At 38.1% G+C, this 25,399-nt stretch overlaps 1 protein-coding gene across 14 annotated transcripts in view; it reads right to left on the bottom strand.

Moving 5' to 3' along the window:
* Positions 1 to 25,399, bottom strand: part of Depdc5 (DEP domain containing 5, GATOR1 subcomplex subunit) — a 147,983-nt gene that overhangs the window by 73,508 nt on the left and 49,076 nt on the right. For 11 of the 14 annotated variants that reach the window (XM_077108702.1, XM_077108706.1, XM_077108708.1 and 8 more), the window contains 10 exons: positions 23,880 to 23,949; positions 22,681 to 22,717; positions 21,335 to 21,455; positions 15,457 to 15,677; positions 13,989 to 14,192; positions 11,689 to 11,824; positions 10,506 to 10,603; positions 3,926 to 3,991; positions 745 to 928; positions 29 to 189 (listed from right to left, as the gene is read on the bottom strand). In XM_077108702.1, the coding sequence (XP_076964817.1) occupies positions 29 to 189; positions 745 to 928; positions 3,926 to 3,991; positions 10,506 to 10,603; positions 11,689 to 11,824; positions 13,989 to 14,192; positions 15,457 to 15,677; positions 21,335 to 21,455; positions 22,681 to 22,717; positions 23,880 to 23,949 (1,298 nt within the window). The remainder of the gene's footprint in view (positions 1 to 28; positions 190 to 744; positions 929 to 3,925; positions 3,992 to 10,505; positions 10,604 to 11,688; positions 11,825 to 13,988; positions 14,193 to 15,456; positions 15,678 to 21,334; positions 21,456 to 22,680; positions 22,718 to 23,879; positions 23,950 to 25,399) is intronic. The other 3 variants (XM_077108704.1, XM_077108709.1, XM_077108711.1) reach the window with 2 other exon arrangements.

The raw sequence follows: 25,399 nt of genomic DNA, 5'->3' as shown, positions 1-25,399 counted from the left end.
GTTGAAAAGAAAAAAGGAGCGCACTCACCTCGACTATAGAGTGGGCTACTGCTCAATGGGGGTGGAACAGTGGGGTTGGATTTCTGTGACTTGGGCTGCACTATGATTTGGTAACCCTGCATGAGGCGCTGGCAAATGAACTCTTCAAACACCTGTTGGGCTGTCATCTGCACACCATCCTCATCCCTCCTAAAAGAAAAAAAACAAATGATTGTGCACATGGATATATGTGTTTGGCCTTGGGAAGTGACACTTAAGAGTTCATAGTGTAAAGTCCTTTACTTCATCCCAGACAACCATTATACGGCATTTCATAAAATTATCAATTTGTAAATCAGTCTGGGAGAAATAAGTTCAAAGGCATGGAAAAAGAAGGCAAGTAATAATCAATGCCCAAATGAGTAACCTTAGAAAAGAAGAAGAGATTTAGTGTACCCAAAATAACTGCAAAAGAAAATTTGAAATCAAAGAGGAGAAATTGTTAATGTCAACAGAACTTGAAAGAAATGAACAGTTCTTGCATCACAAAATCTCCTAAATATAAAAGAATACAGATTTAGAAGTTCAATATTATGATGCATTTGTTTGTACATAATCAGAACCCTCATAAACAAAGCTGAGCTTTTTTTTTTTTTTAATCATGCTAGACATTGAACCCAGGACCTGTGTGTGCTAGGCAAGCACTCTACCACTGAGTCACTTAGTTATACTCCAAGGACTCTGAATACCTTTTTCTGAACCAACCTGTCCATGTCTGCTTCCGGCAGGAGATCATAGCAGCCTTCCGTATAGTCATTCTGCAGGCCCTGGCGGTCGGGGAAGTAGTCGGTGGTGAGGGGGAGGCATGCCGGAGTAGTGAGAGACTTCCAGTCCACTCCAACTGTGCAACAGAAGCCTGGCACTACAGGGGGAGCAGACAGTGTCAGAACTGCCTCGCATAACAGGGTAAAAAGGTATGTGTGGTCACCATGGCAGGTTTGGGATATGGGGGAAGGAGAGGGAACAAGGGTGAGAAAACAGTTCATGGTAAAAGGTAATAAAATTGCCAGGATAGGGAAGAAGAGGAAAGGGTGGGGGAGGGAGAAAGAGAAAAGAGAGAAACAGATTTTGTTAGACAATGCAATGCACATGCTTTTCCAATCCCATCATGCAAGTGGGATTCGCAGCTGATATATTATATTTTCTGCTGAACATGAGCTACAGCCACAATACCAGTGAGGTTACTGCAGGGCAGGCAGGATTACATGTCCAAGCAAATCAACTTTCTGAGAGCAGATGAGAGGCTCAGGCTGGAGCCCCTCTGGAGGACTGTAGAGTGGCTAAGTGGGAAAGGAAGACAGCTGAGCCTGATTTGACAGCAAAACAGCATACAGTCACAGAAATAAGTTATACTTTTTAGAACTGCAAAAGATCCAAAAGGGCAGGAGAAAAAAATAAGGGAGGATGTCTGGGAAAGTTTTGAGGCTGGAACTTTAAGATACAGAGTTAGACAATCCAGAAAAAAAAAGGTGCAATAAGCAGAGTGGGCCAACCACATGGGTCTGTCTGGAATTGTCTGCTCTTCAGTTAAAGCAAGATTTCTCAATCTTGGAAACATTGACACTTCAAACAGCTAATTCTGGGCTGAGGAGGGCTATCCTCAGCATTGTAGAGTGTTACGCAGCATCACTGAACTCTATACACTAGGTGCCACTGGCTCCCTCTAGTGGTGAAACCCAGAAATGTCTGCATATAGTGCTACAAGTTCCCTGATACTGCCCATTTGAGGGAAAGTAATTAAGTGGTGCTTTGGTTTGGATGTGTTTGTCCCCAAGGATTTGTTTTGGGAGGGTTGGTCCCAGTGTTGGGTGAGGAGAAATGTAAAACCTCTAAGAGGTAAAGCCCAAAGGAGGTGATTAGGAGTATGCCCTTGGGGAGGGATCAGGGAAGCTCTGATGGGATCTTGAGATAGTGCTTGAGTGTTCTTGGTTCTTCTAGCCCCTCTCCATACTCTGGTTTCATGTCTTTTCATATGATCTTTCCCTATTACATGATCTCTCATTGTGAGCCTTTCACTATCATGTGATGCATCTGAGGGGCTCTCAGCCAAGCTAACATCATGTAGCTTACAATTTCAGCTTCTCAAACTATAAGCTAAATAAAGTTATAAAGTTATTCCACTTCAGGTATTTAAGTGAGGATTATGGTAACTTTTTTTTTTTTCAGTACCAGGGATTGAACCCAGGGCACTTAACCACTGAACCACATTCCCAGCACATACACCCCCTTCTAGAGACAGGGTGTTGCTGAGTTGTTTAATGCCTCACTAAGTTGCTGAGGTTTGACTTTGAACTTGCAGTCTTCCTGCCTCAGCTTCCTGAACCAGTGGAAATAAGCCTCCACACCTGTCTTAATCTTTAAGTAACATCTTTTTAAGTAAAGATTATTTTCAAAGTCTCTATAAGACAAGCAATATGCAAGAAAAAAATTTTGTGCCTTTGCCTCTGGGTCTTGAGTGGGCTCTTCACAATTCATATTTATATAGTGATTATAGCTAATGACATGGTTGCCTCACCTGCCCTCACATCACCCTCACATGGATGAGGAAGACCTGTGTGCTAAATCACAGTGAGAAGATGCCCCATGTAGCACCACTGAAGTGGGGAAGATGATTAAACTCTCTTAGGATCACCCTCGTGGTCTACGCAATCTTATTAACTCATTAATACTTCAGCACAGAATAGCCAAAATAATCACCCCAGTTTCCCCCATGGTAGACAAGGAGCTAAACTTATTTCTACTTCCTAGATAGATACAGGAGAATAGAGAAATCTGATCAAAGCCATGGTGGGGAGGCCAGGAATAAAAGTCATCTATATCTTTTAGCCTTGTAAGTCATGCTGACCCTCATCAGCCTACCAATCCTTGGGGTTATAAAAAACCTGTAAAAATGCTTTCTGCTGGGCACACACCAAAATACACCAAAATACCTGGTCCTAAAGCCCACATTGAAAAGGCTTCAGAGTCAGTTTAATGATGTTCTTCCCTGGGAGAAAAACTGTGGCCTCTTGTACCCTGTACATTCTGGTCCTGAAAGAAGGCCTCTAAGGAGGTCTACCCCAAAATAATAAGTAGATAACAAAATCCATCTTTTCATTGCTCGCAGCTTTTTAGAAAATAATCAATCTGCCAATCATAAACCAAAAGAAAAAAATATACCCTCTGCCATTCACTATACCTTCATTATATGCCATCACTAAAAAAAAATTGGAAACCGTCTAAATGATCACACATAAGAAATGATTATTCTAACCAACATATGTAATATGCTTCATAGAGGAATTAAAAATGACAATTCAGGACCTAAAGAAATAATAAAAGGATTAAGTTAATCAAAAAATGTAGACAAAAAGACTCATTGATGTATATCCATTGGTCATAGTCAAGCAAAATGAAGTTTATGATGCGGCAGGATTTTTTTTTTCCTGCTATTTTGTGACTGTAGATAAGATGTTCTCTTACTGTACATTTATTTAAGTTGACAAGAATGGCCAAAATGAGTACAAACTATCAAATATCGTCATCTACAGGTGTGTAAGGAGTTCCAGTAATGGCCTATATTTCTTTGCAATTTTTTTCTAGAGCCATCATTAGGCATTTAAGAGCTAATGCCAGATCTAGACTGGCACAAGAGGCCTATGAGTAAATCTGTTACCTTTTCCATGTGCACTGAATTACATTCTGAAACAGGTCTTGGGCCACACCTCTCTCACTTCACATTAGAGAAACCAAACAAACCTCCCTCACTCGTTGCTTTCCTGTACACCACAGAGTATGGACTTCTACACCATTCTCTTCCCACAGGGCTTTTTCTTGCTTCCTCATGCTCTGAACATCCCTTAAACCCTAACATCCACCTCCTGCTAGCAGTTGCCCCCCCTCTTACTTGGGTCTGGAGAGGTAGAAACATTGTCCTCTAGAGAATCCTTATTCTGAATCCTAGGATTCGTACCTATGGAAAGATAAAAACAGCTTGTCTGAATGAAGCTCATTTTGCAAAAGAGTTCTCACAGTTATAGTTTTAAAAGGCTCCAAATTCAAGCTAAAAATAAAAATGATAACTAAGTGTCAATTCTAGGCTAAGGATTTCAAACAGTGCAAAAGGATCAAAGAAAAAATGAACAAAATAAAACTTGGGAAGGAATCAGAACTTTAAGGTTTTATTAATATCATTCTTTGCCAAATGAGACTTTTTAGCAAAGCAACCCACTACTTTTTTTAAAGAAAATGAACACATTACGAAATCATTTCAACTAATCACAGCAATTTTTAGCAAATCTAAAAAGACCTATTTAAATTTAGTCCATTCATAATTCATCCTTATCTACTAGAATTCCTCCCCAAATCATGGCTTTCTAAAATATGACATAAGACATCAAAACTCACTATTTTAAGAGAATAACAATAATTCTACCTACAACTGGGCTGAAAAGGAAAACAGACATTCTTTGAAATGCTACTTACTGACTAAAAAGTAATAAAACTAATTTTAAAACACATGATAGTACTTATAGTACCATAAAAAGAATTGAAAAGATCCTCAACAAACTATCAACAGTGGCTATCCCAAAAAAGAAAGCTAAAGATGGCAGAAAGTAAACGAGAACTTGTGCTTTTTACTCTAAATCCTTTTGTGTTATTTGAATCTTATTTTATAATGAGAACAACTATTTATAAATTCCTTGTGAAATCTTAGGAAAAACAAGCTTGAGAGAGAGCATGCACAAATCATGTTCTCTGAGAAAGAACTTATATCCAGAATATTCAGAGAACTCTCACAACTCAAGACGACAAAAACTCAAACCCACTGAATAAATGGGCAAAAGATTTGAACAGACAATTCATCATGGGATAAATGAAGGTGAATGAGCACATACAAACATATTCAACAGCATCGGTCATTAAAGAAACAGCAAATTAAAAGCACAATGAGGGGCTGGGTCTGTAGCTCAGTGGTAGAACACTTGCCTAGCATATGTGACACTGGGTTCAATTTAGCACCACATAAAAATAAATAAAATAGGGGCTAGGGTTGTGACTCAGTGGTGGAGTGCTTGCCTAGTATGTGTGAGGCACTGGGTTTGATTCTCAGCACCATATAAAAATGAATAAAATAAAGGTTCATCGACAACTAAAAAAAATTTAAATAAATAAATAATATGAAGGCATTCTGTTTATCTACAGCTACAAAAAAAATTAAATAAATAAAAAAGCACAGCGAGATACCTCTATACACCAAAATTAATGATTAAAAATGACTGATCAGGAGCTGCGATTGTGGCTCAGCAGTAGAGCACTCACCTAGCATGTGTGAGGCCACATAAAAATAGATAAATAAAATAAAGGTATTGTATCCAACTATAACTAAAAATTTAAAAAAAAATATTTTAAAATCATGACTGATCAGGGCTGGGGTTGTGGCTCAGAGCCAGAACACTCACCCAGCAGTTGCGAGGTGCTGGGTTCAATCCTCAGCACCACGTAAAAATAAATAAATAAAATAAAGGTATAAAAAAATTTTTTTAAATAATTAATCATAGCAATTACTGTCAAAGATGTGGAGCAACGAAAATTTTTATACATTACTGGTAGGAATACTAAATGATACACCAATTAGGAAAACAGTTTGTATGACTTACTCCCACTCATATGACTTTACATAAGAGAAATGAAAACTTATGCTCATATAAAGTTTGTTGATGCAAAATTATATCAATATTTAAAGCAGCTTTATTCATAGTTGCCAAAGCCTGTAAAAAAACACAAATGCCTTTCAAATGGTGAAGAGATAAACAAACTGCACTATATCCACACAATGGAATACTACTTGGAAATAAAAAGTAATGAACTACTGATGGATGTAACAACTGGATGAATCTCAAATGCATTAGATGAGTGAAAGAAGCCAGACTCAGAGCTACACAGTGTATGATTCCAACATGCTGAGAAATATAAAACTAGAGGGACAGAGAACAGATTTATGGTTGCTACGAGACAGGAAAGGGATCAAATATAAAAAGGGGTTGTGGCTCAGCAGTAGAGTACTTGTCTAGCACGTGCGAGGCACTGGGTTCAATCCTTAGCACCGTATAAAAATAAATAAAATAAAGGTATTGTGTCCAACTACGACTAAATATATACATATACACACACACACACACACACACACACACACACGTGTGTGTGTGTGTATGTGTGCGCGCGTGTGCATGCATGCATATGTGTGTATGTGTATATATATGTACACATACACACTTTTTTTTAAGTAAAAAATTTAAAAAATAAAAAGGCAACAAGAAAGAATTCTGGGGATTAATGAAAAAGTTCTATGTTTTATGTATTTGTTGATGGGTATGTGGCTCTGAATTTATCAAACTCATAGAACTATATGCTAAAAAGAGAAAATTTTACTATACGTAAATTTAAAATATACCAGCACAATGGTATATACCAGTAATTCCAGCTACATGGGAGGTTGAGCTAGGAGGCTAGCAAGTTCTAGACTATCTTTGGCAACTTAGTGAGGCCTTATGTCTAAAAAATAAAAAGGACTGGGGGCATAGTTCAGTGGCCGAGCACCCTACTACTACTACTTCAAAAAATTGAAAAAAAAAAAAAAAGGCTGGGCTATAATTCAATGGCAGATTAGCCCTAGGTTCAATCCCCAATACTGTCAAATAATATTTTTTAAAAAATAGGAAGAGCCAGGTGGCACACACCTATAATCCCAAAGACTCAAGAGGCTAAGGCAGGAGCATCCTGAGTTCAAAGCCAGTTTCAGCAAATTAGCAAGGCCCTAATCAACTCAGTGAGACTCTGTCCCTAAATAAAATACAAAAAAGGGTTGGGGATGTGGGGTTAAGCACCCCTGGGTTCAATCCCTGGTACCAAAAAAAAAACAGGAAGGAAGGGAAGGAGAGAAGGAAAGAAGGAAGGGGAAAGAAAGAGAAGAAGGAAGGTAGGAATGAAACAGAAAGGAAAGGAAACAATCTGCTCAATGCACTGGCCCCTGCTGGGGACCACAGTGAAAAATAGGTGAAGGGCACGGCTCTGAGGCCACCACCAACCACACTCAAAACGAAATTCAACAGAGTCAGGAGAGAAACCCAGAGAGATGTTACTCTTATGAGATGCATGAAGTCCTAGGTTCAATCTACAGCACTGCCAAAAAAGAAAGAAACACTGAAGGGTTTCTATTTGTGAAGTGAAAGCTGATCATATTTGCATTTGGAAATATCTCACTGGTGACAGTATGGAAGATGAATCAGCACAGACAAGAAATGAGAAAGATCATTTAGAAGGCTACTGCTATAATCCTGGCCAGACCATAGGAATCTGAATAAAAGCAGTGAGAAAGTAGATGAGCCAATGTCAGAAGAAAGAGGCAACAGAGGAGGAAGGGTGGATTGGGGGATGGCTAGATGTGAATTCAGTTGAAAACACATTAAGGATGAGGCATCTGGGAGTCATCCAAGTCCAGAATTAGGCAGACCCACAATTCAGGAGCCCAAGAAGTAGGAGGCAAAACCAGAGGTACAGGTTACAGCAAATGCTGTTTTTTTTCCGTGTGTGTGCACCAGGGAACCTGAGAGGATTCCATGATGGTATCATCTGAGGATCTTCCACAACCATTCCCAAATAATGATTCTTTGAAAGCTCACTCTTTTCCCAAGGATAGACTGCAAAATTCCAAAAGATACATATAGAGAATCATCTGGGATACCCCAAATCACAACACTAGTCTGAATAGATCTTGTTGCTGCTACCATCTCAATCTAATTAATTCTCCCTACTTCAGGTCACCAGAAAAACTAGCTGATGGTACACTCTAGGGAGCCCCAGAGCAGTGGAACTCTACCCAAACAACGCAGGTAGCTCAAACTCTGAATTCCTAAAAAAATGGCTCCTTGGTTTAACAAAGCATTAAAAACATGCCTTATTAACATTCTGAATGTACTGGTTTGGCAGCAAGATAACATTTTTTTTTAATTATTTTTTAGTTGTAGTTGGATTCAATACCTTTATTTTATTTATTTATTTTTATGTGGTGCTGAGGATCAAACCCAGGGCCTAGCACATGCCAGGCAAGCGATCTACCACTGAGCCATAACCCCAGCCCCCAAGATAACATTTTTAAGTATTTTTTAATCACCAAACTTGTATTCAATTTGTTTTCTCATTTAAAATCAATGAAGCCAGGCACAGTGATATATGCCTACAGTCCCAAATACTTGGGGGCCTGAAGTAGGAAGATTACCAAGTGTGAGGTCACCACCTTGAGCAACTTAGTGAGGCCCTGTCTCAAAATAAAAAATAAAAGGGACTGGGGACGTAGCTCAGTGGTAAAACACCCCACGGTTCAATCCCCAGTACCAAATATATAAAGAAAGAAAATAATACCAGGCACAGTGGCACATGCCTATAATCCCAACAACCTGGGAGGCTGAAGCAGCAGGACTTCAAGTTTGAAATCAGCCACAGTCAGTTAGAGAGACCCTCAGCAATCAGCAAAACCCCCCATCTCAAAAATAATAAAGTAGGGGTGGGGCTATAGTTCAGTGATAGAGTGCTTGCCTAGCACATGAGGCACTGGGTTCAATCCTTAGCACCACATTTAAAAAAAAAAAAAAAGATGGGCTGGGGTTGTGGCTCAGCGATAGAGCACTCATCTAGCACGTGTGAGGCCCTGAGCTCAATCCTCAGCACCACATAAAAATAAATAAATAAAATAAAAGTATTGTATCCAAATACTTCTTAAAAATAAATATTTTTTAAAAGAATAAAATAAAAGTTAAAATTCTTTTTAAAAAATAAAATAACAAAGTAAAAGGACTAGTGACATAGTTCAGAGTAAAGCACTACTGGGTTCAATCCTCAGTTCCAAAAAGTTAATGAAATGAATTAAATGAGTTTTCTCATTTAAAGTGAATTAATGAATGAATGAGTTTCTAATCATTTGGAATTCTTGTAATGCCATTCCAAGCCTCAGCCATAGGTCTCTAGGAATACTGCTGAATAAATCTACCAATAAATGAAGAAAATCATCAGTAACAAATTTTATAAAACTTATTTTCTCTACAACTTCCTTAAACTTCCTTAAACCAAATATATGAAATGCAAGTTTGCTTACAGAATATTAAAGCATGAAATAGCAGCTCCATTTTTTTCCACTTGTAATGTTTTCACACTCATTTGTATAGTATAATACCTATCCTCTGAGGCTCTACAGAAACTGCCTCTGCCTATCCAATCTTATGTTCCCCTGTAACCCTTAAAAAGTACTCTGAGGGGCTGGGGTTATAGCTCAGTGGTAGAGCACTTGCCTTGCATATGTGAGGTACTGGGTTCGATCCTCAGCACCACATAAAAATAAATTATATATATATATATATATATATATATATATATTTTTTTTTTTTTTTTTTTTTTTTTTTTGAGCAATCTCCAGAGAGAAAGCTCTAATGCATCTTTCTCTGGGTCATCTTTTATTGCAATTTTTCTCATCACTATGGATTCATAATATGTCATTGATTTTACAATTTCCAAATTTTGCCAAGATGTGACATTTCCTTAACAATCATTAGGGGTAGAGAAAATATGACATCAATTTACATTTTTCCAGGATGTGACATTTTCTTATTATTATGGGTACAAAATCATTGATAAAATATGTCACTTATTTGAATTTTTCAGATTTTTCCAAGATGTACTATTTTATTATTAATAGATGCAGTAAATATATTTTTTTAAAAAAGTACTCTGAATAAAATGGTCAAATGAGGACAACAATCTGAGTCAAGATACCTGGTAGTTGGTACGAGAGATTAATTTAACATCTCTATATCGCTAGGCATTAAGTTACCCATATATAAAATATATTTAGTAATTTATGCTCTACTAGGATGACTGCATAAGAAAATGGATATAAAAGTAATTCAAGAAACAACAAAACCAAGTTCCTACCAACTGCACTTGGAATCCTCACGTTCTAACTCTCTACTCAACCAAATTCTACCCCTTTGTGCCTGACATGCATACTCACTTCTCTTAACAACTACATCACCTTTCTCTTTTTTGATCATATAACTGAAACCACACTGCTCCCTTTGGAGTCTCTCCTGACTGTAAGAAGATGGGTTTGTTCCCTGACCTCCAACAACTGAAAGGTCCTCTAGAACAGAGACCATTCCTGGCCTTGGTGCTGCCCTCCATTCACATCAGGTAGCCCTCAGTCATGACTCCCCGACAACAAATGAGGCTTAAACAATATGTTCCCAGCTAAAAATGTACCATGCAGCCCATTTATAATTCAATAGATTATACAGCACTGGTTCTAAACAGGTCACCAAAACTGTGGCTGAATGATCCCAAAATAGGCATGACCCTGACTTTCCTGGACATCATTTCACTTTCTGGATGTGAGCTGCTCCAAGCCTACTGACTCTATTAGTCCTTGGGTGAGTTACCTGCACCACTGTTGCTAAGCAGGCTGACAGAAAGTTCTTCTGTTCCACTGAAGTTCAAGAAGGACAAGCTGTCACCAGGCTGGCGGGAAGTGCTGTGCCTGCAGAAAACAGAGCCCAACCACCTGGCTTAATGAACATCATCAACTCTTTCTCCTGCTTACCCTATACCCCAGTGGGGATGTTAGGTAGAGAAGTCATGAAACAGGCCTGAAATTTAGCCCCCGAGACTGACAATCCTTGGGATCCATATCTTTAGCCATCAGGTGAAGATGCTTCATTGTGTGCCAGCTATGGCCTCCTCCCCTGGCACTCTGGCCACTTTCCCATAGCCATGTTAGACCACCAGACCTTTCTGTCTTCTGCCTCCCTCTGATTGACAAGGATGCAGGTGAGATGTTTGAATAGATATACCAAGGTTAATGTGGTAAAGAGGGCCACACTCTGCCCTGAGCACTCAGCCAACCCACAAGATGTCAAGGTGACTAAAAGAGAGGCCAAAGAGGGCAGGGGTTTGCACTTGCCTAGCATGCACCAGGCCCTGTGTTTGATCCCTAGCACCAAAAAGTAGGGATGGGGGTAGGGGCAAAGACCACTTTCTGCAAGTGTTTCCAAACAATACAGAAACAGTGAGTATAAGTATAACCTAGGCTCATGCTTGTCAAGTCTTAAATGACTTTCTTCCTACACTGACTATCTTTAGATGCCTTATAAACACATTCAGACTCTGGTTCAAAAAGACTTTTTTCCATAAAAAAATGAGGCCTTAATCTCATTTTTTTTCCCATTAACTTCTTTTAAACTCAATAGTGAAATTTCTTAGTGATCAAAATGACAAGTCACAGGGACACTGCCCAAAATGACAGCATATACCTGTCTCAGTACCCCAAATTCAAAGCCTTTTCTCTCTTGTTTGCATTCTTGACTAAGGTTTGAAAGACGGCTATCTTTAAGGCTTACAAAGTGCAACCTCAAAATGAACCTAAATCAGGGTCTAGGTAATACCATAAGCAAAAATGTCAAGCTGTTGGCTTTATATTTCATCCAGGAAGTGGCTGAAGAAGACCTCATATTACCTTTTCAAGTCTTATAAACATGACACTTTGTGAGTAGTCTGTTTTGCACATTATCCTGGGTGCCAAGAGTGTTCTGAGGTTACCTTTCAGAGCCCTGTGCACATTCTCACCTTCCAGCTGCTTCATGATATGCTAACTCCAACAGCTCTGCAGAGGAGTGAGTTGGATCCCTCTGCCCACTGCCCTGCAGCTCCGCCATATTCTGCCGGGTCTGATGATGGATCTGAATGGCCTCTCCAGATGGTCCTACCCAGACAAAGAACCACAAAGGATCATTCCCACCTGATGGTTAGTTCTATGTACTTAACGGCAATCTTCCTTCTTACCAGCAGAAGGGATATAGGTATTAGGAAACTCAACAAAGGGCACACCACAAAAGAACATTATAAAAGGAATCCTCTGGTTCCCAGAAAGAATACCTCCCCCTCCAAGCAAGATTGGTGCTACTAAGGAACCTCATGTTTATCATCCTGCTTAATCTGTTAACATTTCAGAAGCCTCTGTCTCATGCATGCCAACAGAGATACAGAGAAATACAGAAGTACAAGAGAATTAACACAAACTAAATGAGAAGAAAACATGAATGAAACATCAAATGACTCTATTAATACTTAAGAAAATAACAAGTGATTCTAAGAAGCAGAAGATTCTTAAGTGCAAAAAAGAGCATGAGAGATCAGAATTAGCCAAATCTATTTAAATAAGCTTCCTAGAAACAGAAATTTTAGAGCTAAGTGTTAAACAAGATTAACAGGGGTTGAAGGAAAAGGGTAGGAGAGATGACATCAGAGTTTAGTTGGGAAAGGATAGTGTCTCTGAAGAGGAAAATAAGAAGACAGGAAGTTGAGGAGAGAGGAAGTTGAGAAGCCTAGCAATGGAGGGCCTTAGCTATTAGAGAATCAGATGGAAAAGAGGATGAAACAAAGTCAACATTGTTTGGAGATTGTTGTTTTAGTAACTGTGAAGGGTGCAAGGAGGAAAAAGCACAGAAGCTGGAAGAGTTGAGGGTCACAGAAGAAAGTTCTCTCAAGAGATCTCAAAGCAAACCAATGGGGAAAACATGGAGAGAAAAGACAGCAGAAAGAAGCAAGTAGTCTCATTATCTCTTGTTATCTTTTCTCTGCTATAAGAGGGCAGAAGAGGTTTGGGAATGACCTCCAATTTTAATCAAATTAACCAGATTCATTTCTCATTTTTTAAACTTTTAAACAGTAAAAGAAAGTGCAAAAAGAAAACAGATACTTCCAAGCATTCAGCAGGATGCTTTCCATTAAAAAAACAAAAAACAACTGGAGCATCAGACATGGTGGCGCAGGTTTATAATCCCAGTGGCTCAGGAGACTGAGGCAGGATGATCAAGAGTTCAAAGACAGCCTCAGCAATGGAGAGGTGCTAAGCAACTCAGTGGGACTCTGTCTCTAAATAAAATACAAAACAGGGCTGGGGATGTCGCTCAGTGGTCAAGTGTCACTGAGTTCAATCCCTGGTACCAAAAAAAAAATATATGGAGGTAATTCATGTTACTTCTTAACCCAGTAAGAGCTGATTAATCTGAAGTTTAATTTTAGTTACAGCTTTATAAAACCTTGCCATCATCTTCTTGACAACAGAAGACAGATCAAAAAGAATGTCCTCAGCACCACATAAAAATAAATAAATAAATAAAAGTATTTTTTTAAAAAAAAGAATGGCCTAGGGAAAAAATTGAATTTTTAAAAAATTTCTTCAAAGCTGGACACGCTGGCACATGCCTGTAATTCCAGCAACTTGGGAGGGTAAGATAGGAGATGCAAGTTTGAGGACAGCCTCAGCAATGTGGCAAGGCTCTAAGAAATTTAGCAAGACCCTACCTCAAAATTTAGAAAAATAAGAAATAAATAAAAAGAATTGGGCATCTAACTCAATAATAAAGCACCCCTGGGTTCAATCCCCAACACCAAATGTATATATAATATATATATACACATACACACACACACACACACACACACATGTATACACACACACACACATATATCTTTTTTCTTCAGTTATCAGAAACCTCTAAGAGAAGACATAATCTTATAACAAAGACAATAAGATCAATATACAGAGAGAACAAAGAGAAAAAAGAATGAAGAGACTTTAGGCCTTAAGAAAGAAAGTAGGTGGCAAAGCATAGACCTTTTCAAATAGGGGGGAAAATAGAGTCCTTAGGTTAATATACCTAGTGAGGTACAAAGCCTATTCCCAAATACATCTTAAAGAATCCTCAAAAGAACCCCTGATATTGTCAAGTTTATTCCCATTTCACTGGTGACAAAGGTTCAGAAAAGTAGAAGCACTTAACAAAAGTCACACAGTCGATTAATATGGAAGAGTGGGGCCAAGAACTCCTAGTTCAAGGCACTTTCCTGTGCAACCAACTTACCCACAGGAAAAGTGTGCATCCAACGTCTTCTATTGGACGTGAGCTTCATAGGCATCCGTGAGGGGGCAAAGGGGTTAATCAGCGCTCTCTGGGGTGTGTATCCACCAGGTCGAACATGTAGCATGGACTCTGCACTGCCTACATGGAACCTCCCTGGTGCACTGGAGTCTCGCTGTGGTGGCTCCATCATGTTCTCCAGGACATCTGAAAGTTACCATGGAGTTGAGCCACAAAGACAAATTATAGAACCACAATGAAACCAAAACTAGGTGTACTAATAGCTGAGGTTGACAAGAATTTTGGACATCATAAATGTCAGAAAGTGACAGAAATGAATAAAACTGCTAAAAAACATACACAAATTTAACATGTTTAATTTTTAAATACTTAGGAGAAGGGGATTTTCACTCTTGAAATACTGGCCCTGTGAATTACAAACCTAAAGGGGAAAACCACGCATCACCTGGAGACCCTGGACTTTTACCTAGATACAGTAACTAAATAATGGGATTTTAGTTGTTTCCATTAGGGACAGGTTGAGTATATTTTTCTTTGGGGACCACAGGAGGATACTAGGGATTGAACCCAACAGGGCTTTACCACTGAGCTACATCCCCAGTCCTTTTTATTTGGAGAAAGAGTATCATCACGTTGTTAAGGCTGGCCTCGAATTTGCAATCCTCTTGCCTCAGACTCCCAGGTTGCTGGGATTACAGGTGTGTGCCACCATACCTGATAGGATAAGTGTATTCTTTATGTGGAAGAAACAATAAAAATAAATATTTAAGCCAGGCATAGTGGTGCACACCTGTAATCCCAGTGACTCAGAAGGCTGAGACAGGAGGATTGTCAGCTCAAGGCTAACCTTAGCAACTCTGCAAGACCCTGTTTCAAAATAAAAAACAAAAAGAAGTGCAAACATAGCTCAGTGGTAAAGCACTCTTGGTTTCAATTCCCAGTATAATCATTCAACAAACATAAATTATATATATAGAGAGAGTAAACCAGAATATAAATATAAAGATACATATATTCTGGTGAACCAGAAGGGCAGACCCTGGCAGAGTTAATAAATTGTTCACTAATCCCAAATGATTACAATTCCCTGTGCTTTTGCACTGAAGTTACATGAATTAGTTCCTGCTAACAGAACACAGGTAGAAGTGACATATCTTCCAGGCCTGGTACACAATTATCTCCATGCATGATCTCCATTCTGAGTATGACACAATTATAGAACCAAATGGAAATAAGAAGAAAAACAGAGTAAAGGTTTTTCTTTAAAAATAGTATAATACACACATACCTAACACCTAATCTGATTAGTACCCATTGCATTGACATGGAAATAATTAAGATAAGGGATGCTTTACCCAATCTGACCACTCCCTGCCACTCTCAACACCTACTATAATAAGGAAACTATCCCCAGCTTTACCCAGCTCTGCCTGTGCTTCAGCACTCTCACCTCGAGTGCTGGTGTAGCCCAAGGAGCTGCTGACTTCATACTGGTGCAGGTGGGGGTGTGGGATCATCAGGATGTTGGCACTTTTGCCCAGGGAGCTGTCGTCAGAAGCCTGGCTTCTTACTTCCTCAGTGGGCAGTGCACGGCTCGGAAGGGAAGGACTGGATGAGACATCACAAGAGCTGGCACTCTTGCGATTGTGATTCTCCCGCTCCCGCACAGACCTGCCAGGTAAGAGAAAACTCACCATCAAGCAAGGGCTCCTATCTTATCTCAAGTTAAAACTCCAAAACCCATCACCTACTCAATGTACTTAAAGAAAGTATTTTCTACTCAAAGAAAACCCAATGTCATGGATCAGAGGTGTTGACCTTAGCTGTCTGATATGTAGTATAAGAAAGGGGAGAGGGTCTGGGGTTGTGGCTCAGTGGTAGAGCGCCCGCCTAGCACGCGCGAGGCCCCGGGTTCGATCCTCAGCACCACGTAAAAATAAAGAAATAAAATAAAAGTATTGTGTTCTCTACAACTAAAAATTTAAAAAAAAAAAGAAAGAAAGAAAGAAAGGGGAGACACAGATGCCAGTTTTCAAATAGCAGAAGTCTGGGGATCACAATTATAAAGAAGTGATTACTCCAGTCTGACACCACTGATCAATCTTACATCACTAGAAGTGGCATAATAGGACAAGATGCCAGGTGATACAAGAAAAGATACACAGTGTCAGCTCAGAAATTTTCTTGTCTTACAAATGGAATCGAAATATAATCAAGCTTTTAGAGCTAACTGCCAGTTTACAAAAATTCAGAGAACAGAGGAAAAGTTAATATTATTTTTAAAAAATTAGCTAAATAAAAAAAGCAAAATGTTCTACTGTCACTAAAAGATATTATGACCAAATGGAATGTGTGAATCTTGGTTAGATCCCAATTTAAACAAACTAACTGCAAAAAAAATTTTTGGAGAAAACGGAGAAATCTGAATATGGACATGAAAGATTAAGGAATTGATATTACTTTTGATACTAAAGATAATGGTACTGCAAAAATATTTTCAAAAACTTCTTTATTAGGGATATGTACTGAAGTACATTCAGGTGGAGAAACAAGCCTGGTGTTTGTTTTAAAATACTCCAGTAAGCCAGGAATGGTGGTGTATGCCTATAATCCCAGAAGCTGGGGGTAGGAGATTACAAATTTGAGGTCAGTCTAAGGAAATTAGAGAAACCTGTCTCAAAATTAAAATGGCTGAGGACATGGCTCAATGATAGAGAACCCCTGGGTTCAATTCCTAATACCACCAAAAAAATTAAAAAGTTAAATTAAAACATACCAGTCAAAATTGTGGGGGGAAAATGACAAAACAAGATGGGCAACATGTCAATAATTGTTCACGATACTAGTCTATTTGGGCACGTTTGAATATTTTCTTAATTAAAACATTAAAAACAATATACTCATTAAAACATATAACTCCCTAAGGGAGATAAATCTCAAGAAACATAGTTAGAAAAATGAAAAGAAGAAAAAGAGAGAAGCCTAACAAGGAAGTGAACTCTTACAATTAAAGTATTATCTTACCAATACGACTCTTGGCATCAGAGCTGTTTCTTTCAGTCTGGAAGAATTTTGTCTTAAATCAGAGCTTAAACAGAGCCAAATTCTGACTACATGTTCATTGCTTCAAAAGTAAAATTTTTTTCGTACCAGGGATTGAACCCAAGGGTGCTCAACCACTGAACCACATCCCCAGTCTCATCGTACCCAGCTCAAAAGTAAAATATTTGAATACTAGTATATGTTTACCACATATGAGACAGAGAACAATTAAAGCAGTCTGTAGCCAGGCACAGTGGCACATGCCTGTAATGCTAGTGGCTCCGGAGGCTACAACAGGAGGATCACAATTGCAAAGCCAGCCTCAGCAACTTAGCAAGGCGCTAAGCAACTCGGTGAGAACCTGTCTCTAAATAAAACACAAAACAGGGCTAGGGATGACTCAGTAATTGAGTGCCCCTGAGTTCAATCCCCAATACTCAAAAAAAAAAAAACCAAAAAGGTTAGAGGTAAACCTAGCAGTTCAGGAGGCTGAAGCAGGAGGATGGTGAGTTCAAAAAAAAGCCAGCCTTAGCAAAAAGCGAGGCTCTAAGCAATTCAATGAGATCCTGTCTCTAAATATAAAATGGGGCTAGGGTATGGCTCAGTGGTCAAGCACCCCTGAGTTCAACCCCCAGTGCCAAAAGGGTGGGGGCGCTGGGGATATGTCCATTGGTGCTCTGTACTATTTTTCTTTCTTCAAGTTCCTTAAATTGTGCTGCTATCTTTATTATTATCTTCTGCAAGCTTTTTTTTTTTAATTTTCTATTTGTTCTTTTTAGTTATACATGACTGTAGAATGTATTTTGACATATCAAACATATAGAAGCTTTGATTTTAATTTGGTCTTCTTTTTCTAGTTTCTTGGAATGAAAATTGAGGTTATTGACTTGAGACATTACTTTTTGTTCTCACATAGGCATTTAGTGCTATATATAAAGTTCCCTTAAACTGTTTTAACTGCATCATGCAAACTTTATGTTATATTTCTGTTTTCATTCAGTTAAAAAAAAATTCTAATTTTACTTCAGACTTTTCTTTTTTTTATACTGGGGATAGATCCCAGCAGCATTCTATTATTGTGCTATATATCCCCAGTCTTTTTTATTTTTTATTTTGAGGCAGGATCTCACTGAGTTGCCCAGACTGACCTGGAACTTGCAATCATCTTGCCTCAGGCTCCAAGTTGCTGGAATTATACCTGTGTCCCATAGATTATTTAAAAGTGTGCTTAGTTTCCTAATATTTGGGGATTTTCTAGTATCTTTCTGTTAAGAATTTCTGGTTTATTTCATTGTGGATTAGAGAATAAGATACAGTATCATTTCAGTCCTTTTAATTTTTAAAAAATTTTTTTTAGTTGTAGATGGACATAATACCTTTATTTTATTTATTTATTTTTATGTGGTGCTGAGGATCGAATCCAGTACTTCATACATGCAAAGCAAGCGCTCTGCCACTGAGCCACAATCCCAGCCGTCAGTCCTTTTAATTTTAAGGTTTGGTTTATGGCCAGAATATTTCCTGTCTTATAAATGTTCCACATTTACCTGAGAAATGTGCATTCTGCCAGCTTACATTGTTATTTACAGTTACAATTAATGAAGCTTCTTATTATGGAACAGAAGGGAAAATCATTGAATTTTTAAGATAAAAAAAAAATTAAAATGAGTTATCTCAGGCCTTGCCCACAGACTTCTGAAGTACTATTCACTGTTGTATAAAAAGTTTACAGGTACTTTCAAGCCTTAGGAAGAATTACCATCTTCACATTGTCACATATATCAGAATCATGGCAGAGACAGTTAATGCAGAGTCCTGAGTTCTCTGCCTAGAAAATAATAGCTAGCATTTATTAGATACATTTTTCATGTATTATTTCATTTATGCTTTACAAACATACCTATAAGACAGCACCATTTTACAAATGAAGAATGTGAAGTTACTTAGCTTATAAGTGAAAAAAAATCAGTATTGAAAAAAATCAGTATTGAAACCCACCTTTAGTAGGCACAATGGTGCACACTTGTAATCTCAGAAATTTGGGAGTATGATGCAGGAGGATGAAAAGTTCAAGGCCCACCTAAGCAACTTAGTAAGACCTTAAGCAACTTAGCAAGACCCTGTCTCAAAATAAAAAAAATAAAAAGGTCTGGGGATATTTCTCAGTGGTTAAGCACCACTGGGTTCAATTCCTGGTACAAAAAAAAAAATCAAGCCTATATAGCTGAGTGTAGTAGTACACCCTGTAGACCCAGCTATTTGGGAGGCTGAAACAGGAGCATTGCCTGAGTGCAGCAGTCTGAAATCAGCCTGGGCAACAGACTGAGACCTCATCTCAAATAATTAAAATTAGGGTTGGGATTGTAGCTCAGTGGTAGAGTGCTTGCCTCTGCACACATGAAACACTTGATTTGATCCTCAGAACCACAAAAAAATAAATAAAGTATCCATTTACAACTAAAACAAAGAAGTTTTTTAAAAAATATTTCTTTTTTAATTTTTTTGTTTTAGTTGTTGATGAACCTTTATTTATTTATTAATTTATATGTGGTGTTGAGAATCGAACCCAGTGCCTCACCCATGCTAGGCAAGTGCTCTACCACTCAGCCACAACCTCAGCCCAGTTATTAAAAAAATATTTTTAAGTAAAATAATAAAGACTCAACCGGGCATGACAACAAACACCCATAATCCCAGCTACTCAGGAGTCTGAGGCAGGAAGATCACAAGTCCAAGGCCCGCCTGGGCAACTTAGTAACATGCTGTCTCAAAATACAATAAACAAACATTAGGAATGTAGCTCAATGAAACATCACTTGCCTAGTATGTACAAGGTCATGCATTCAATCCCCAGTACTGTTTAAAAAAATAACTTTTAATATAAAGACTCTGAAGAAAAGCCCCGGTCTTTAAAAAAAGCATTCACTTGTAGCAAAGCTGTTTGTCAAACTTATCTTGAGCTCTAAACATTCTCAGGAATAGATATTACAATGGGATGAAGGAAAAGAATAAAAAGCAATCATGTGGTCATTATAAACTCATTTGTCTCAAAAATCAAGAGACATAATATCCTTCTAATTAGCTGTGCTTAAATTTGCAGATTTAAGATACCTGAGCTAGGAATAGAGGTGCATGCCTGTATAATCCCAGCTTCTCAGGAGACTAAGGTAGGAGAATCTCAAGTTGAGGCCCGCCTTGGCAACCTAGAAAGACCCTGTCTCAAAATTTTAAAAAATATGGACAGGAATGTAGCTCAGTGCCAAAGGGCTTGCTTCACATGCTCAAGGTCCTAGTTTGTGTTCCAGTACCAAAAAAAAAAAAAAAAAAAGTAAGGGGAAGGGGAGAAGGAAGAGGGGGAAAAAAAGAAAGAAATCTGAAAAATAAACTGGTATGATCTGGTCAAATGGGGACAAAAAATAAGCTATATTTCTATTTTATACATTCACTTTAAAATCTACATAAAGAACTAAAATAAGCATAAAATACAAGACTATCAAGTATATGAAGAAAATACAAAATACATATCTATAATTTGGGGTAAATAGGCTTTATACAAGATCAAAGTTGTTGTATCTAGCTCTATCACAATCAGAAACTGCTATATAACCAAACACCACAGAAAAAATATAACAAACAGGAATTAAAGAAAGAAAAATTCATGTGTTCTTGCAATAATAAACTTATAATAATCTGGGCCCAGGAATATATCTTAGTGCCAGGCCAGTAAGATGATCATTCTGGAATTTATGAATGTTTGCTTTTGATTAGAAAAAGCCTAAGGTGGGGCTGGGGTTGCTGCTTGGCGGTAGAGCACTTGCCTAACACATGCGAGGCACTGGGTTCGATCCTCAGCACCACATAAAAATAAAATAAAGGCATTATGTCCAAGTACGACTTAAAAAAACATATTAAAAAAAGCCTAAGTACCTTCTTATTTTAAGACACTACTTCATGGCAAACAAAATGGCTAGGCCAAAGAACTGGAAAACCAAATCCCTAATGATCTGCCTGGCACAGCTTCTATTTGGCTAATTTTATTTTATTTTTTTAAGAGAATTTTTTTTAATATTTATTTTTTTTTAGTTTTCGGTGGACACAACATCTTTGTTTGTATGTGGTGCTGAGGCATGCCAGGCGAGCGCGCTACCCCTTGAGCCACATCCCCAGCCCCTATTTGGCTAATTTTAATTAAAACATTTTCAAGGTTGCTCTCACAAAGGTCCCTATTAGACCTCAGGTTTTCCTAAATAACTTTTATATAAACCCCAAGTGAATCAGCTGAAAACCTGAAGGTGGCGAGGCGCTGAGCCCGGGATGGGCCAGGCAGCCTGAACACTTGAGCATCGTAGGCATCATAATCTACTTGGATTGGAAGGGCATTCTCAGATTCTTTTGGAGTCCCAAGAGCTGAAATACACAAATAGTACAAACTGTCACCCAAAGACATTTCACACATTTCTTCACCAACATCTGTGAGACACTAGATTCATCATCTACCTCTGAAAAAATGGAGATAATAACCCATTGATAAGGTTGTTAAGATGAAATGACTTTTAAGTTAAAACAACAAAGAAATAGTACAGAACTAAATAAAGGCAACTTATTGGTAGCATTTCATTTCTATGTGATCCCTGTTAAAAAAAATATCAACCAGGGCTGGGGTTGTGGCTCAGTGGTAGAGCACTTGCCTAGCATGTATGAGGTTCGATCTGGGTTCGATCCTCAGCACCACACAGAAATATATAAGCAAAATAAAAATATTGTGTCCACCTACAACTAAAAACAATTATTTTTTAAAAACTACATATCATCTTATATGTTTAATGCTTTAAAACTTTCTACCTGATCTCTACAATTGACCTGTGGAAAACAAAAAAAAATTTAGTCATCATCCAACTTGCAATTGACATGACAAAAATACAAGGTGGCTAAGAGGTGACACAAAGGGAATTCAGGTCTCCTAACTGTTCAGTGAATTTTCTTAAGCAATTTCATATAATTTTGTCACCATGGGTTAGCTTTTTCTAAAAGTGATGAAAGAAGGTCTCAAAAAATGTCAAAGGACTTAAAATCAGCATACTACAGTAATATAGCCACATCAAAGTTTACAGCAGCTCAATTCACAATAGCTAAACTATGGAACCAACTTAGATGTCCTTCAAGAGATGAATGGATTTTAAAAAATGTGGTATATATACTCAATGGAATATTACTCAGCTTTAAAGAAAAGTGAAATTATGGCATTTGTTAATAAATGGTTGGAGTTGGAGAATATCATGCTAAGCGAAATAAGCCAATCCCACAAAACAAAAGGCCAAATGTTTTCTCTAATATGTAGATGCTAATTCACAATAAGGCACTAGAGAAGAATACTGTTACCTTAGATTAGGTGAGGGAAGTGATGGGAGGGGAGGGAAGGGGATTGGGGATAGGAAAGATAGTAGAATGAAATAGACATTATTACTTTATGTATGTATGTGACTGCATGACCAATATGATTCTGCAACATGTACACTCAGGAAAATGAGAAATTATATCCCATCTATGTATGATATATCAAAGTGCATAAATGCATTCTACTGACATGTATAACTAATTAAAACAAATTTAAAAATTAATAAAAAATACTCACATGTATCACGTCCATTTTTTGCTTTTTCAGAGGCAGGCTATAAAATTGAAAAGATTTAATCACTCTCCTATGCCAGAATAGAACATCTCACAAAGTATAGTATATATGTGGCTGCTCCCCAGGGCAGAGACAATGTCTCAACCCTTCCTATAACTGATGCGAAGGCAGGAAGCTAAGATCTGACACCCACCTTACACAGCATCAGACCTTGCAAGATCCATTACTTCCCCCTCAGATCTGATTAATTCTTACCACCCCAACCACTGGTGGAACTGGCCCCATTTCAAAGGAGAGTATACTCAATTCTATAAAGAATAAGGAATTTGGGCTGGAGTTGTGACTCAATGGTACAGCCTTGCCTAGCACGCGTGAGGCAATGGGTTTGATCCCCAGCACCTCATTTTTTAAAAAGTAAACAAAATAAAAGAATAAAAAAATTTAAAAGAAAAAAAAAGAAAAAGGAATTTGCCCAAAGTCATACAATCAGCAGGTGGCAGAGTCAAAATACAAATCCAGATTTTCAGACTTGTGTTCAATCCACTGCTATATTTGTTCTACCTTGGCTAGGTCCCACCTTGAACCCTGCATGCTTCCCCTCCTCCATGACACCATCACCTGTCTATCTACACCCACCAGAGCAGAGCACTCCAAACATTGTCCAGTTTGCTGAAACGGAGTACAAAGGTGGAGGAGAAAAACTGATAGTATTATCACTTTTATTGTTTGTTTGGGAGTAATGGGGATTGACCCCAGGACCTGTGCATGCTACACATGGACTCTACCATTGATTTACATACCCACTCCCTGCCTTATTATATGTTTATCTAATACAGAAAGTTATAACATTCTTTTTTGTTTTTCTCCTGCATTACTAAGGATAGAACTTGGGCTCACACATGATAGGCAAGTGATCTACCAATGAACTATATCCCCAGTCCTTTTTGTAAATTTTGAGACAGGGTCTTGCTATGTTGCTCAGGCTGACCTCCAACTTGTAATCCTCCTGCCTCTGCCTCAAGAATAAGAAGGCTGACAAGTGTGTGCTACCACACCCATTCAAAAATTGAATAATTCTAAGGTAAATTTCTTAAGCCCTATTTATGACCATGTGGAGAGATGAAGGTATCCCAGAATCATATATTATAATTACATTGATGTGTGACAGTTCCCAAAGGTTCTGTGGGTTTGATGACACCTACCTTCTTTCCGGCCAGTTTAATTCGCGGGGTGAAACTGTTACAAAAAAGCTGGCTTTTGGAAGTGTAGAAACTATTAAAAAAAAAAAAAAAAAAAGTAAACAGGGTCATTAATCAAAACCTTAAGACACAGCTGTAATCCTAAGCATGGACCTGCCCTCCCATGATTGGCACTGTTTTTAGGCTTCACTGAACTTTCATATTCTAACTTCTTTTGCAATCACTATAAAACACTAATTATGTTTTTAATTATTCTATTCCTTTTTTCCCATAAGTTGTTTCATGTGTGCTAATCCTATATGCTAACTATAATTGGATCAGAATTTCCTCCTTGTGGCAGGGATTAAATCTATTTACCCTGTGATACTTTTCACCTTGATTTTTGCCATGGATTGGGCACAAGAGAGGTTCTTATCACTCACTCATAGATCAGCATTTAGTAAGCATGAAAAAGCCAGACAAGAAAGGGAAAGGATTAGTACTCAAGAAAAAGATGGCAGAAACCATCAAATCTTAATCCCTCTGAAAATAATCTTAATACAGTAATGTCTAAGCACACAAAAAAATAAAAACCAGTTTTGCACTGGGACACTGAATGAATGAATGAATGAATAAATGAAGGCTATAAAGCCTTTCTATTCCTCAGGTATCTCTTGTATTCTCTTCTATCATTAACTTTTAAATGAGATTTGGAATGATGACCAATCCACACCTTCCATCAAATCTCTGCAAAAATAAAAAAATATTAAAAGGCACAATGTTGGCAAATAATCCGTAGACCATGGGGCAATCCTAGTGATATATTAAATACAAGAACATAAGAATGTTACCTGTCATCAGACCTAGGGATTACACCCCTGTGATTTGTCTGTCCCAATGGTATCAAGGAAAGTACCAAGTAGAGTCTGCTACTCTCTTCCCAGACACTAATTATAAAAGATCTGAGTGATAAAGTGATGTTAGCCAGAAGAATGGGTTTATATTAAACTGAACCATATGAAACTGAAATTTCTAAGGGTCAGTCGAATATGATTTCAAATGATTGAAAGTAACAGCTACAACTTTGTCATGGACACCCTGTTCAACCCCAGGCAAGGCACTTAACCTCTCTAGAACTCAGCTTTCATTACTATATAATGTGACCGAATGAATGGTCTACAGGATCTCCAAGATACAGTCCCATTATATCCTGTCATATCCCCTACATCCCACTTGTATAATTTTTATATATATGATATTAATTTACTCTGTGGATCAATTTTCATCATTAGTCTGAAATACTTCAGGGGTACTATGGTCTTACTTAAGAAAATGTGATCAAGTTTACTAAGGCCTCTGGCCTTATCTAGTGGAAACATGTTGCCCACTAACTTCTGAAGAGGCTTTGCTGAAAGAAGAAAACAAATGGCTCCTATAAGCAGTGTCCATCTTTGTACCCTTGTTCCCATCACCAAATGGCTTGGGCAAACAGGATTAACAGTGAAATGAGAAAAGCAGGTCTTGAGCTACCCCCTACCACTGCC

Source organism: Callospermophilus lateralis, chromosome 1 (assembly GCF_048772815.1).
Source record: "Callospermophilus lateralis isolate mCalLat2 chromosome 1, mCalLat2.hap1, whole genome shotgun sequence".
NCBI classification, from domain to species: domain Eukaryota; kingdom Metazoa; phylum Chordata; class Mammalia; order Rodentia; family Sciuridae; genus Callospermophilus; species Callospermophilus lateralis.
The sequence above is the reverse complement of the archived record's forward strand: the minus strand, read 5'-3'. Positions and strand labels throughout refer to the sequence as shown.